The 13,297-nt window shown below is 55.5% G+C and overlaps 1 protein-coding gene across 3 annotated transcripts; it reads right to left on the reverse strand.

Moving 5' to 3' along the window:
• Positions 1–573: 573 nt before the first annotated feature.
• CUL7 (cullin 7) lies at positions 574–13,208 on the reverse strand. 3 transcript variants are annotated; one of them, XM_054568764.1, is made up of 25 exons: positions 12,635–13,208; positions 12,108–12,259; positions 11,469–11,969; positions 10,799–10,937; positions 10,494–10,690; positions 9,985–10,213; positions 9,198–9,435; positions 9,010–9,115; positions 7,745–7,972; positions 7,374–7,464; positions 7,101–7,272; positions 6,828–6,933; positions 6,441–6,536; positions 6,077–6,252; positions 5,606–5,739; positions 5,082–5,264; positions 4,708–4,814; positions 4,427–4,609; positions 3,384–3,544; positions 2,998–3,214; positions 2,624–2,888; positions 1,702–1,847; positions 1,431–1,557; positions 1,143–1,348; positions 574–897 (listed from the first exon to the last, which is right to left on the reverse strand). In XM_054568764.1, the coding sequence occupies exons 1-25, from the start codon at positions 13,206–13,208 to the stop codon at positions 574–576; spliced, it is 5,058 nt and encodes a 1,685-aa protein (XP_054424739.1). The 3 variants fall into 3 exon arrangements, with proteins under 3 accessions (XP_054424739.1, XP_054424741.1, XP_054424740.1); XM_054568766.1 differs by having other exon boundaries at positions 1,143–1,360; XM_054568765.1 differs by having other exon boundaries at positions 4,708–4,807; positions 5,078–5,264.
• Between the last annotated feature and the right edge of the window lie 89 nt (positions 13,209–13,297).

The following is a 13,297-nucleotide window of genomic DNA, read 5'->3' on the forward strand; positions in this document are numbered from 1 at the left end:
CAGGCTCCGAGGTGCCTCCCAACGGTCCTCTCTCTCACCTTCACCCTGTCAGCCTGACCTAGGGAAGGTGCGCTCACTGCTGGGCATGGTGGCCATCGCAAAGCCTCACCATGTCAAACGCTCCCGTACCCCGTGCTTGTCAGAATTCCACAGTGACTGGTCCAGTTCCACAAAGAAGGGAAATGGAGCCCTGCTTGATAATCTGCCCAAGTTACTTGCCGTCCAGCATGTGGCAAGATGGGCTTGAGTCTCCGGCCTGCCGGGTGAAAGCACTTGTGACCACACACACTCTGAGAGGTGGGGAGGCCCATTCCTATCCACTTCATCCCCTGGCAAGAGTGGGTTACTTGTCACACCTGACTCCCTCCACCTTCCGCCCCAGGCTGTCACCCTCACCCTACGAGTGACCGCTGCCATGAGATCGCCTCCAAACCAGAGGACGCTTCTTCCCTTTTAGCCAGCAAAGCAGCCCCTGCCCCTGTCAGATTCCTAGTAGTCACCACACAGGCCATATCCTCCAATTCCTGCACTTTATTTCTGTAGAAAGCCCCACTCCTAGTCCCACCTCCAGGGCTACCGAAAGGTAGAGAAGCTCTGGGTGACAGTGCAGGGGGCATAGGGCGCAGCCCGAGACCGAATCTGCAGGGTGTGGAAGGTGAGCGGGGGGTTGGGGCCTGAGGAGCCCGGGTTCAGGGACTCGGTGCGAGGCTCCATTACAGTCACGGGGACTGCATAGGACAGCCTCTGGGGCCGCTCATCATGGCGTCTCACCGTGCCCTTGCCCAGGAGGTGCAGGATGCAGGACAGGACATCGGTACTACTGCAGGCAGACCCCCTACCGAGGCTGCTGACCAAACCCCTGGGAGGACATGGGCCCTTCTGCCAAGCCTCCAGCACCTGGTATGGAGAAGGAGCGGGGAACAACAGGTCAGAGACACCCAGCTGACCCCGCGTCTAGCTCCCACTCCAAGCACAAGCTGCCAGGGTGGTAAGCTCTAAGGACACCAGGTGCACGCCAACCTCAGTCGTCAGACCTACAGGCACCATAGTGAACCAGAAGCTTTAAATGTGGACCCACCTCCCCCTGTGGACCACGCCGGCCCACCCCAAAGCTCCCTCACCCAGTGCCCACCCCTGCCTACCAGACAGACGAGCTGGTCAATGTGCAGCCCCTCGTCTCCATGGGCCTTGAGGATCCGGACTATGAGACAGTTCAGAAGGTTCTGTCTCTTCTCCAGGTTCCGGCCATCTTCATCCTCCGCTTTCAGATATGTCTGAGGTGGGATGAGCCATACGTTGCCCCTCCTTGGCCTGGGCTCCTCGCTGTCATCACGAATCTTGAGCACACCTGAAATAAGCACTAGTCACTTGGTGGGGTAACTTGTGATGAGGCTGACCCTGGCTCGGGCCCCTCTGCCCTAACTGCATACCTCCTGGGACACCCTTTTGCTCGTGAAGGTCCAGGGGGCCTCTTGGAGAGGTAAGAAGCCCAACTGCCTGATTCAGCATGTCTGGAGAGAGCCCCGAGAGCGCCAGCAGACTTTCTATGGAGACTTCCTTAGGAAGGACAAAGGAACATTCAGGGCTTCCCCAAACAGTGCAGTAGAGAGGGTGGAAGGAAGGAGGATGGAGGTCAAAGTTTAGGAAGGAAGGTGAGAGACAGGATGGAAGGGAGCAGGGAGGAACAGACAGCGTGGCCACCTTCAGGTTGTTGAGATACAGCAGCAGCCACATCTGCACGGTGGACACATGCAGGGTCTGGTCCCCAAACTGTAGCTCGGCCCGGCCCAGCCACGTCCACTGCAGCTGCCTCTGTGGGCTCTGCTCTAGGGCAGGATAGCTCTGACCTGAGAAGGATCAGGGAGGGGGAAGGCTAAGAGCAGGGAAAGGAGGGAGTTGTGGCTGGTGAGGGCGCGCCATCGGTTGAGCTTTGCTCCCACCAGTCTCTGCAGTGTGCGGCCCAGCATTTGTGGACACTGTGGTTCCAGGACACTGAGCCTTCCTGAGCTCAGCCTTCTCTGCTGTCTCCCACGTGAGCCTCAGGCATCGGGGAGCCTGCCTTGTGCATAGCCCTATACCAGGCAGGCTCTGATTAGGGCCTTCAAGGAGTTCCCCATTTTTTTAGGGAGACAAAACCATGAAGGAACAGAAGGACAGGGATATTAACTGGAATATCCCTGAGGGAGAAGCCAACGTCTCCCCCATTAGCCTGGAACTCCCTGAGGGTAGGTCTGATTCTCTTTCCCCTCCTTTGCCACTGCCAGCCCAGGATCAGCCCCAAGTGGGGAGCTTAGGTTACAGTGATTGACCAGGAGCCAGACACCTACCCCTGAGGGAGGGAGAGAGTCCTTTCTGGTGGCCTCAGATGCCTCCTCCCTCCATCCTCCTCACTACCCACAGAGACAGTCCTGGGTCTTATTTTAAGGACAGAAAAGGCAATAGTCTGGGGATCTGGTGCCTGATAACCCCATCCCCCTACCCCAAACCCAGCCTCCTGCCCACCCTTCTCAAATCCACCCCATCAAGGCTCTAAAACCCAACTAAGAGTTCACCCCAACCCCAGGTTCTTCCCCAGTGTCCCAGCCTCTTCCCAACCCCCAGCTCCCTTAGCTTTGCTCCTCACTCTTATTGTAGAAGTTGGAGTACTGGTTTAAAGTGCCCCTCAGGTAGGTAGGCAGGCAGGTCTTAGGGTTCAGTGTGTGGCAGACGGAGGCAATGGGCCAGCAGCGTGGTGACAAGACTAGCACAGACACTTCTGGCATTGTCCCTTCATAGTAGAGGTCCTCGTTCTCCTCCTCTTCTGTCACATCTGCAGCTGCTACTGCCCCAGTTTCCTTGGCTTCTTCACACTCTCTCTCATGCTCCTTGCCACTGGCCCCATGGTCCACCTGAGGTAGGAACACAGGGTTCCCAAAAGCCAGTGGGCCTCCCCTGGTCTGTTCCATGTTGCTCTTCTTTCCTAGCCTCCCATTTGCTAATCCCTTCCCTGGCACCCACCTGTATTTCCTTCTCTGTGTCCTCCAGCTTCAGGAGTTCTTGATCAAGCCGCTGGAGCTGGTAGACGTGGAACTGGCGCTGTAGCTCCTCGGAGGTGCTCAGGCTCTGCAGCATCTGCTGGGGGAGGCGGTTGGGGAAGCAGGGACCGATCTGCTCCAGCACGGCCCCCTCCAGCCAGCTCGAGCCCAGGCTCAGGAGACGGTCCGCCATGTAGTGCCTGCAGCACACACAGCCCCGGCCTGGCCTCAGTGTGGGCACGCGGACGGCCCAGCCTCCCGCTCCAGGCCTCCAGCCTGCCTGGGCCCTCGACCCCTAAGCCCTGAGAGCTGGACCTGCCCCTGTCATCCTGCCTCCCCCCAGCTCTCACGCCCTAGGTCCACACTCACTGGTAATAATGCTCAAAGGTGGTGGCTATCTCCAGGCCAGAGAAAATTAGGACTGTTTCCAGGCATCGCTGCAACTGAGCCAACATCTCCATCCCCCGGGCCCCACCAATCCGGCTGCCCTGGATCCGCTGGTCAATGTGCCGGGCAAACTGCTCACTCACCTGGGCAGCGGGAAGAGCACAGGAAAGCCATGCACTGGCAAGTGGAGGTGGTGAGTGGGAGCAGTGAGGGTGGTCAGACACAGTCGCTATGAAGGGCTCGAAAATTCATAAATTGATCAACTTTTATCAAACTGTTTTTATACAGTCATTAACAATTGTGCAAATCAACATTAACAATTATGAAGTGTTTTTTCACATTAAGCATGCTTAAAAATCAAACTAATAACAATAATTTAATAAGAGGAAATAAGTCATGCGCACAAAGGCGGTCACATCAGTAGGTTTCTCTTACTGATGAGAGAACCCCCAGAAGCAACCAGGCAGCCGCTGCTCACGCTCCCACTGCACCGTTCTTTGCATGCCAGGGAGCTTGTCACATTGTAGTTTATTTATCATTTGTTTACCTCCGTGTCTTCCCTAGAAGACTGTAAGTTTTTGAGGGGAGAGACTTTATCTTCAGCTCTTACCACAGTGTCTGACACATTTTTAAGCACTTGCTAAATATTTATGGGATGATGGGAATGGGGGAGTAAATTATAGTCCATCCATTAGATGGAATTTATTCACAAATAAAAAATGAGGGCAAACAGCAACACTGGAAAAGGCTTTTGATGTAATGATCAAGAAAAACAGGATAGAGCATTTTAGCTACTCTCGAATAAACTATTAAATCATGTATTCAAATAGGAAAAAGTATATCAAGATATATTAGGACTACATGCTGTAACTGTTTTTTTTTTTTTCTTTGAATTTTTGTTAACATGGTTATATGCCAATACATGCTGCTTGTTGAGTGGGAATAAAAAGCTGGGACATTTTGAGGTGGGGTATGGAGAGCCTGTGGGAAGAGGCCCAGGGCTGAGGCGCGGTTCGGAGGCTTACGTGGGCAGCTTTGAGAAAAGGGAGCTTCAGCAAGGCCCCAGCACAGCCGTTCTGCAGTGCCAGCAAGAAGGCTGCCCGTGGCCCGAACAGCTCAGAGCTCGACTTCTGCAGCTTATTAAAGTGTTCACAGTAGCGTGGCACAAAGTCGTCATCCTGCCAGTGTGAGGTCAGAAAACTGTTCACCTGGCAGGGAAGGGGCAGCAGTGTGAGGAGGCAACCCAACAGGCCAGCATCACGGTCCTGCCCGCCCTCCCTCCCTCCCTGCGCCCGCCCCTGCCCACCTGCTCCTCCACTGCAGCCTGCCAACAGCGGGTCAGGTTTTTCAGGATGCTGCTGGGGAGCCCCTGCGTAGCCAGGGAGCTCCAGTCGTGGCTTCTGTTTCTACCCTCTGTGGAAAGAGTAGGAGGGGCAGAGGCAAGATGGGGGCAGCCCTTCAGCTCCTGGGTCCCCATTCAAGGGTGAGACCTGAGGCCTTTCCTGACATATTGCATCTCAAATGATGCTCTGGGGTGGGGGTGACACACACCTGGAAGACGAATAGGCTGAGCACATAGAGAGGGATGGGGTGAGAAGGGGCAGAAACTGTAGTATGTGAATGGGGGCACACAGGCTAATACCCCTACCTGAGCTCCTGCCTAAATCCCCCGGTACTCACTGGGCTGAGGAGTGGCCACCGCCACAGCGGGTGCCTCACAGGGCTCCACGTGCACCAGCAGGTGGGTGAGGCGGCGCACCCTTGAGGAGAAAGCTGCCGCGCGGCTCTGGGGGTTGTGAGCAGCCTCCCGACACTCCAAGTACTGGTCCAGCAGCCAACCCAGGGGGCTGATGCCGTCCTCATCTAGGAGACAGGAGAAACAAGCCAAGGCAGAGGACATCTCCAGGGGGAGAGAGAGGCTGGCTGGACTGGAGTGTGGAGAAAGAGCAACTGGACAGAATGATATGGGGAAAGGAAGTGGCAAGGCCCCTCCTGACCTTAAAGGTGTCAGCTGGCACCTGAGAGGCATAGGAAAGGAGCTGGCCCCTGGGCGGTGAGAAGAGGGGCCCTGGGGTTCCACCAAACACGCAGGTCCCTGAAGGGCCAAGAGTACAACCCAGGTGGCTCCAGGGCACAGCAAGGAGAGGCTGGTTAGTGGGGCAAACAACAGGATGGTACAGAGGGCCAGGGGTCGGGGCGCTTACCGGGGGAGGTGATGTTCTGCACCAGGGGGCTGACCAGGGCCTCCCAGCAGGCCTTGCCCAGTGCTTGGGCAGCTTCGTTGTCAGGGAGGAAGAGATCAGCAAAATTCTGTTCCTGGCGCAGAGCCCCATTGAGTCTGGAGATGATGATGGAGGAGGAAGGCATCAGGGACTCAAGGCCTAAGTGGCCCCAGTGACCACCCAGACTAAGATGGCTGGCTCACCCCCGGCAACCAGACCAAATTCCGGCTCAGTACTTGACAACTCCCCATAATGTTAACTGGCACATCCCACTCCCAGCCCGCCAGCAAAACTTCTTCCCTTTTTATTTCCTTCCCTCCCAAAACTGCAGAACATTCCAGCCCCTCCACGAGCATGCTAACTCTCTTTCGCCCTCCGCAGAACCCGCCCAGCAGCCATCTGTAACACTCTCACCTTTTACACACATAGCCACACACACATGCTTACACACACCTAGAACTCAGGTGCAGGAGGCTCCTGCGGTCCTCCACGATGTCCTGGCTCCAGGCCTGTGCCCGAACCATGTAGAAGAGGCGTGTGTGACGACACAGCTGCTCCCGAAACACCGGCCAGAATGTGGGCTTGGGGCCCAGGACCTCCAACCCTCGAATGCGTGTGTCGATACCCCCCTGAAAGGCACACAGGTCTGTTTTCACCGGGTCCACATTCTCCTCAGAATGGGTGGGAGTCAGCCACACCCTCATGCCTCACCCCTGGAGCTGCCCACAGCGCAGGCTGGAGCTCTGGCCCAAGATCTCCAACAGCTGCAGGGCACAGAGCCCCGTGCCCGGGAGCCGCACATCACACCCTGCTCTACCTGCTGGCAGCGCTTTATGCGAATCTGGATGACGGGCCAGAAGCGGTTCAGGTTCTCCAGGAGGATCACCCGGCTGGCGGAGGGCATCACATTGACCTGGTGGCGGGGCAGAGAGGGTTTTTTCCTCCACACGTGTGGATGAGAGTACTGAAAGCACACGTCTGTTCCTGTGCCCTTGCTGTGTCCCTCCCTTCCCCGGCCCTGTGATGTGCAGCGTCCTGATGAAAGGGTGCTAATGCCACTCTCACTATTCTAGGCTGGATTCCATCCCAAAGGCATGGGGATAAAGGACTACTTTCTATAGGGCGCTAGACAGGAAGGAATGCAGGAGTCTCAGCAGGAGAGTTGATCCTGTGAAGGGCGGTCTAATGGCACAGGGGTCCCTACCGAGTTGAGTTCTGTGTTAAGAGAGCTGGAGCTGTCGCCCCCGAACACCACCACCCTGGCCGGCATGTAGCTCGAGTCTTCACTAGCCACCAGCAGAGTCAGCTGCCTGGGAGCAGGGAAGAGGAAGCAGTTGGAACTGGAACCAGTCTGTCCTTGTAGACAGAGCCAAGGGGACCCTTCAAGCACATTCACAGGGGTGGTGCTCCCCCAAAACAAACATGGAAATCATGAGAAAGTATAGGTGTAGCCAAGCACGTGCACAGAGCACACTACCTGATGAGGACGCCCTGCTGCATGTGCAAGGTGATGTAGTGGGAGCCGGTGCTGCCGTTGGACTCCCAGTAGGTCTTGGGGTTGCGGTCCGTCAGCTTGCTGGCCCGGTGTGGGTTGGAGGACACCTCCACCCTCTCCCAGCACTTGTCCTCCTTCACTTCCACACTGGAGCCTGGGGGCAGTGGGAAGGGGTGGTGGTCAGAGCCTGGTACAGGTGGAGGGAGAACAGACACAGGGATGGGAACATGGAGTAACGTGGGGACAGGCACAAACCCTGGCACAGATATCTGAGGAACACGTCGAAGAAGGGGATGTTGATGGGTCGGTGGGTTCGTCTGTGGTCTTCGATCTGACCCAGCACCATCTGCAGCCGGAACATTGGATAGAAGGGGCCCAGAGAGGAGGGAGGAATGTGGAGAAACACAGAAATACGTATGGAGGAAGACCCAGCAGCAATGGGACTTCCTCCATAACCCTGGCAGACAGGCCCACATGGGACAGAGGCACAGAGAACAAACGCCCCCAGGTTTACTAAACTACCTGCCTGTTCTGACTTCAGAAATTCTCCCCACCTCCCCTCCAGGCCTCAGGTTTCTATTCTTACCCATCTGGGAACCCACAAGCTTTCCGTCTTTCTGCCTCACCTGGATACAGCCTCCTAGGATGTTGGTGGTGAGTTTCCGGTAGAGGTGCGCATGCTTCTCACACTTGAACACCATGTCCCGCAGCTCCTGGGCCAGATCCAGCTTTCCCAGGTGCTTTTCCAGGGCCTTGGAGATGGCATCTCGGGCTCCCAATTGATTCAGCACCACAGCATAGTCCCTGCTCACCGAGGCCAGGTGGTGCAGGAAGAAGATCAGTTCCTGGAGTACCTAGGAGGGGGTCGGGGGAGGTGAATAAAGGGGATAAGGCACAGGACACAGGAGCATCTGTAGTTTACTTATGCCAACTGTGCGCTGGGTGCGGGGCCTACTGCAGTGAACAAGAGAGACTGAGGAAGTAAAAACACAGAGATAGAAGAGAACATGAGGGCTGTGTGGAGTGAGAACTGGAGAGAGGCTGAAGTGGAAAAGCCAGGTAATGCCCTGTCCCGCTAGGGTTCTTGACTACTGAGTATGTTTGCAAGAGGTGCAGAGAGCATCCCAGCTGCTTTCTTTTCAGGTCCAGCTGTCCCAAGAACCATCTGCGGGGCTGCATTTTCAGATGCTCAGGCACTAAGCAGATGCCTGTCAGCAGGGAGGAGGCTGAGAGGGACCAGGGGTGTGTGTGCACTCAAGTGAGTCCACCCTGGAAACTAAAATCTGGATAACAGCCAAAGGTGTATACTGCACATATCCACTGCCACCAGGACCCTAGTTCCCTGACCCCTTCTCAAGCCTTCTGTGCCCAGGATGTCTTTGTGGCAGGGGACTCTGGGAGATGATGGTCCCTCGGCCTCCTTCTTCCCCCCCACGCCCTCACAGGTCCAGCCAAATGGGAGTCACTGAGGCTCTTAATGCAATATGAACACAACCTTTTGTGTAAAAAAGGATATGGTAAATAAGATCATACATTTGGGGGAAAAATATATATTTGGGTTTGTTTATATTCGCATAAGCAAACACACAAAGGATACATAAATTAATACAAGTGGTTACCACTAAGGGGTATTTGGGGGGCACTGGGAAAACAGGAATTCGGGTGGGAGTGAGAATTCTCAGTGTATACCTTGCTATATCGTTTTGATTTGTGAACTGTATGAATGTATTGCCTACTTAAAGAAATGAAATTCAGTTTTAAAAACAAAACCCATGCCAAGGGCACAAAGGCTCCACTGTGCTCTTCAGAGCCCCACCCAGCAGGTCTGCCTCATCAGAGGCTGCCTTGCGTCCTCTGCTTTCAGCGTCTCCCCAGAGCAGGGCAGGGATACCTCTCGGTCAGTGTTGGAGGACCGCAGGCAGGCCACGCAGGCATCCATGGCCTCATGCCAGGGGAGCAGCAGTGCTTCGGGGAAGTCCACCAACCGTGTCAGGACTCTGGGACACAGGAGTGGGAGGAGAGATGTGCAGCGAGCCTTGGACACTCCTGTGCCCACCCCACCTCTCACCTCCCCATCACCTCAGAATGGCCAGGTGCAGGGCCTTGTTGGCCGCTGGAGTGTCGAGGCTCCGCATCAACGCAAGGAAGGGCTGTGGCTGCAGCTGCAGCAGCAGCAGCAGCGACTTGACCTCGCTCTCCTGGGTCCCCTCTGAGCTGACCGCTTGCTCCAGATCCAGGACAATTTTCCCAGCTGGACCGTAACCCTCTACCAGACGTCGCAGGGGACTGCCAGGGGGCTGTGTCAAGGGTTCTTCTGCTACAGGATGAAGCAAGTCACAGGATTGGCCACTGTTAGTGACATGAAGAATCAGAGGACAGATTCGTAACGCTCCATCTTGTTTGCTAATTTCTCCTAAAAATGTTTTTGTTTTGTCCCCCTACAAGGTAGGATTTGGGATCTCTTTATATCTCGTAAGACATTTATAAGACAGTTTCATGACAAATTTTATATCTTATGTCCTTAAATTTGCAAAGGAGCTTCCTGATTACAAAAAGAGCATTTCCCTGTATCTAAAAGCAAGCAATAATTTGTTTTTCTCTACAAGAGAAAAAATTAAATGTGGGGGGGGGGGCTTTTTAAGGCTTTAAACTCTCTCAATTTCCCAACTTTACATCCTCCTCCATTCTTTGGAGGGAGCATAACGTCGGCCTTTCTCATTCATTCCTCATCTCTAAGCTTTGGTTTCTCCCTGAGGTGCCATCTCTTCCAAGTAGGATTGCACAAAAATTGACACAGGCCTCTCTCCTACAACTCATGCCCTCCTAGAGGCCACTCTGCAGAGCTGCTGTTTGTTTGGCGCCCCACCTTTCACTCTGGCTGCATCTGCTGACTCCTGAGTCTGGGCCTGGGCTTCCAGCAGGGATGGGTAACCTGGCTGCCCAGCCGGGGCCTCCGGAGTGTATTTCCTGTAGACACGGCAGTTAAGCAGGTCCCTGAGAGTGCTGTCATCGAGTCGCTGTAGCAGAGCCAGCAGCAGGTCCTGGGCCAACTCCACGGGCACAGCCAGCTCAGCCAGGATCTCGTCATCCAGAACCTGTCATCAGGGAGAAGCTCTCACTGCAGGCAGCCCTGCCAGCACAGAGGCTCCAGGGCCCCTTGGCAGGGGCGGGAATCTCTGCCTATGCTTTCTACATCTTGAACCTCTCCAGGCTGGCAAACAGGCTTCCAACATCTTCCAACCCTTTAGGTCCCTCCCCTGAAGCCCTTTACACTATCAATCTCCCCACCCATCCTGAGCCTTCCAAATGCTCTCTCACAGTCCAGCCCTTGCAGTGGAGTCCTCCAGCGTTTGTGTGCCTCCGGGCCGGCTCTACCTCCCCATCCAGGTTCTCCTGGAGGATCTGGAGAACCTCCTGATGGTCAGGTCCATCCAGCTTCTTGATGAAGAAGAGGAGCTCCCACCACTCCGCCTGGGTCAGGTGTTCCTTCTCCTCAGCGTCCTCATCCTCAGGCAGCACGTAGGGCACAGCATAGAGCTCTGTCATGGGCTTCCACCGCCAGGAGGGCAGGGCTGTGGAGATGGGTCGCGGAGCACAGGGATGTCACTGCCCACCCGGCCGGATGTCAGGCCCACCCGGCCTGAGCTCAAAGCTTCCTCCAGCTTCCTCTCTGGGCTCACCTACACCCTGGGCTCCACTGACTGCTGCCCCCTGGTACTCATCAGCCTCAACCATGTCCTCAATGTCTTCCTCAAAACCCAGAATCTCCAGCATGTGCCAGTGTACCCAATAGGTGCGGCCCGTCGATTCCCACAGCACCTGGAAGACATAGGGGAGAAAAAGAGAGGAGAGGGGAATAGAGAACTCACTTAATGACTGGCTGTGGTCCAATGATGAAGACATACAGCCCTCAGGTGACCCCTGTCCAGGTTTGGAAAAACCTTCCGATGGCAAAACACGGGCATATGGAGAACACGAACACACACACAGGATGCCTTCTCCTGTTGACACTCGCTCTGCCTCTCATCTTCTCCCCCATCCCTGATGGCTTGTGCTCCTACACTCCCTCCTGGCATCCACCACCCTGTCTCCCTGACCCTTGCCTTTGGGAAAGTCTTCCTGTATCACTCCCTTCCTGGGAATCTTTATGACCTCACAGGCTCCTAAACTCAGATTTTCTTAGTCCTTCAAATGCTCCCCCTTCTCAACTGCTGACCCTCCTTTGACCATTTCAATTTCCTTGGAGGTTTTCTCCATGGGTGACCTGCCAGAGCTCCCTGCATGGAAGCCCCAGCTCTGTGCCACCCCAAAAGATCCCCAACAATAACCCACCACCGTGCGCTTGCTCACCTGCACAGGGGGCACGCCACTGTTGCTCTGCCGGAACTCGCCCTCGTCCCCGGCACTGATCTCTTCAAAGTCATCCAGCATCCGCACTCGCATTCCCGGCTGCAGTGTATCCCGCACGTACAAGGCATAGGTATTGCCACTTGCGAACTCAGAGCGAGGGCGAAACCGCCTTGACCTCCTGAGGGCGGGCTGGGCCTGGGTGGGTGGCAGCCCCAGGCCTGCATCTGCCAGCTGGGGCTGGAAGATGGAGCTGGAGGACCGAGCCAAGGGCCCTGGTCTGCTTGAGGCCCAGTCCCAGCGCATGGCCTGAACCAGTTCTGAGATCAGGGTGCCCATGGCCATGCTGAACTCCAGCTCCAGCCGACCCCTCTCCCCACTCAGCTCCTCGGGAGCAGAGCTGCTCTGGGCTCCTGTGTCTGCAGCACTGTCATTCAGTTGATCCAGGAGGGAGGTAACATGCAAATAGTGCTTCACCAGGGAGAAGAGCAGTCTTCCGGGGACCTGTAGGACACAACCTTTGGCCTATATCCACTTTGTCCAACCTATAGCCCCACTCTCCACACCATCCTCTAAGGAGAGGTGTAAAGGCCTGGTCCCTAGATTTTCCTAGCTCCACCCCCAATGCCCCGGACCAAATACCTGTGGCAGCTGAATGCCCTCAAAAGACATGGGGTGTTCAGAAAGCGTGGCCTGTGCAAACAGAGCCAGCAGAGCACAGCGGCTGTCAAAATCCAGGTGTTTCTCAATGGCCTCTTGCTGGCTCAGTGAAAGAAGGATCTGAGTCCGGGTCCCTGTAACGCACACCCTAATCAGTATCTGCTCCCTATCCTCACCCTTTCCAGGAATCTCTCCTAGACCCCCCCTACTCCCTTAGTCCAATCCTTTTTCCACCACACACTAGGAATGACAAGATTTGCTGATTTGCTTTGAAAAAAAAGCTTTCATAGAAAGCCAATTAACATGAGGTTTTGGGACACCGAGTCTCTCATCTTTCTGCAGAGATGCCCATACCTACCTTCCCCCTCCTTTTCTTCCAGCTCTTGAGAGAAGAGAGACAGACCATTTCCATACTAATAAGGTCAGAGGCTCCTGCTACAGTGTCTTGTGAGGCCCTAGGCCGACCCTGCCCCTCTCTTCTTTCCCTTCCTCCCCACACTACTCCTCACCAGCATCATGAGAGGCCAGGGCTTGTATCATCCGGCCGGCGCTCCAGCGAATCTGATAATCGGGACTACTCAACATGTGCATGAGCAAGTCCAGTACCCTTGGGTCTTTGAAGACCCCAGCGAGGGGCTCAATGCTGGCATAGGCACTGAGCACATGGACAGTGTGAAGCAGAGGAGCAGGAGGGACAGTGCCCACACACTCCTCCAGCTGCCGAAGGGCCCTCTGAATCAGGGACTTCACATCGGTTTCCATCTCCCCTAGCACAGATTTGTCCAGGGCCCCAGCTTCCCCTGCAGTCTCCTGGGAAGGCCCAATAACTTGGCCATCCTCGCCCAGCATCTTGTGGCAGTTGGCATAGATCTCATCATTGGACATCCATAGCAGGATGTGCTCAGCCTTGCAGTCCACTTGATTCCCTTCCCCCTCCTCCCCACGCCTCAGGATAAGCCAGCGGATCTGGTACTCAGGATGCCCATCGTGGCCCACTCGCTGGCGGATCAGCTCATCAGGATAGGCGTGCAAGCCTGGCCCCAGGGACACTCTGAATTCCCTGTAGCGTAGCTCCCCCACCATCCTGGCACCTGGGACAAACAAGAAGAGAACAGGCAAGCGAGAGTGTGAGGGGAGGTCAGAAAATCAAGGACCTTCAGGAGAGTGGAAGC

Source organism: Pteronotus mesoamericanus, unplaced genomic scaffold (genome assembly GCF_021234165.1).
Source record: "Pteronotus mesoamericanus isolate MK-2021 breed Mesoamerican mustached bat unplaced genomic scaffold, CSHL_Meso_final contig_20, whole genome shotgun sequence".
Classification (NCBI taxonomy): Eukaryota; Metazoa; Chordata; class Mammalia; order Chiroptera; family Mormoopidae; genus Pteronotus; species Pteronotus mesoamericanus.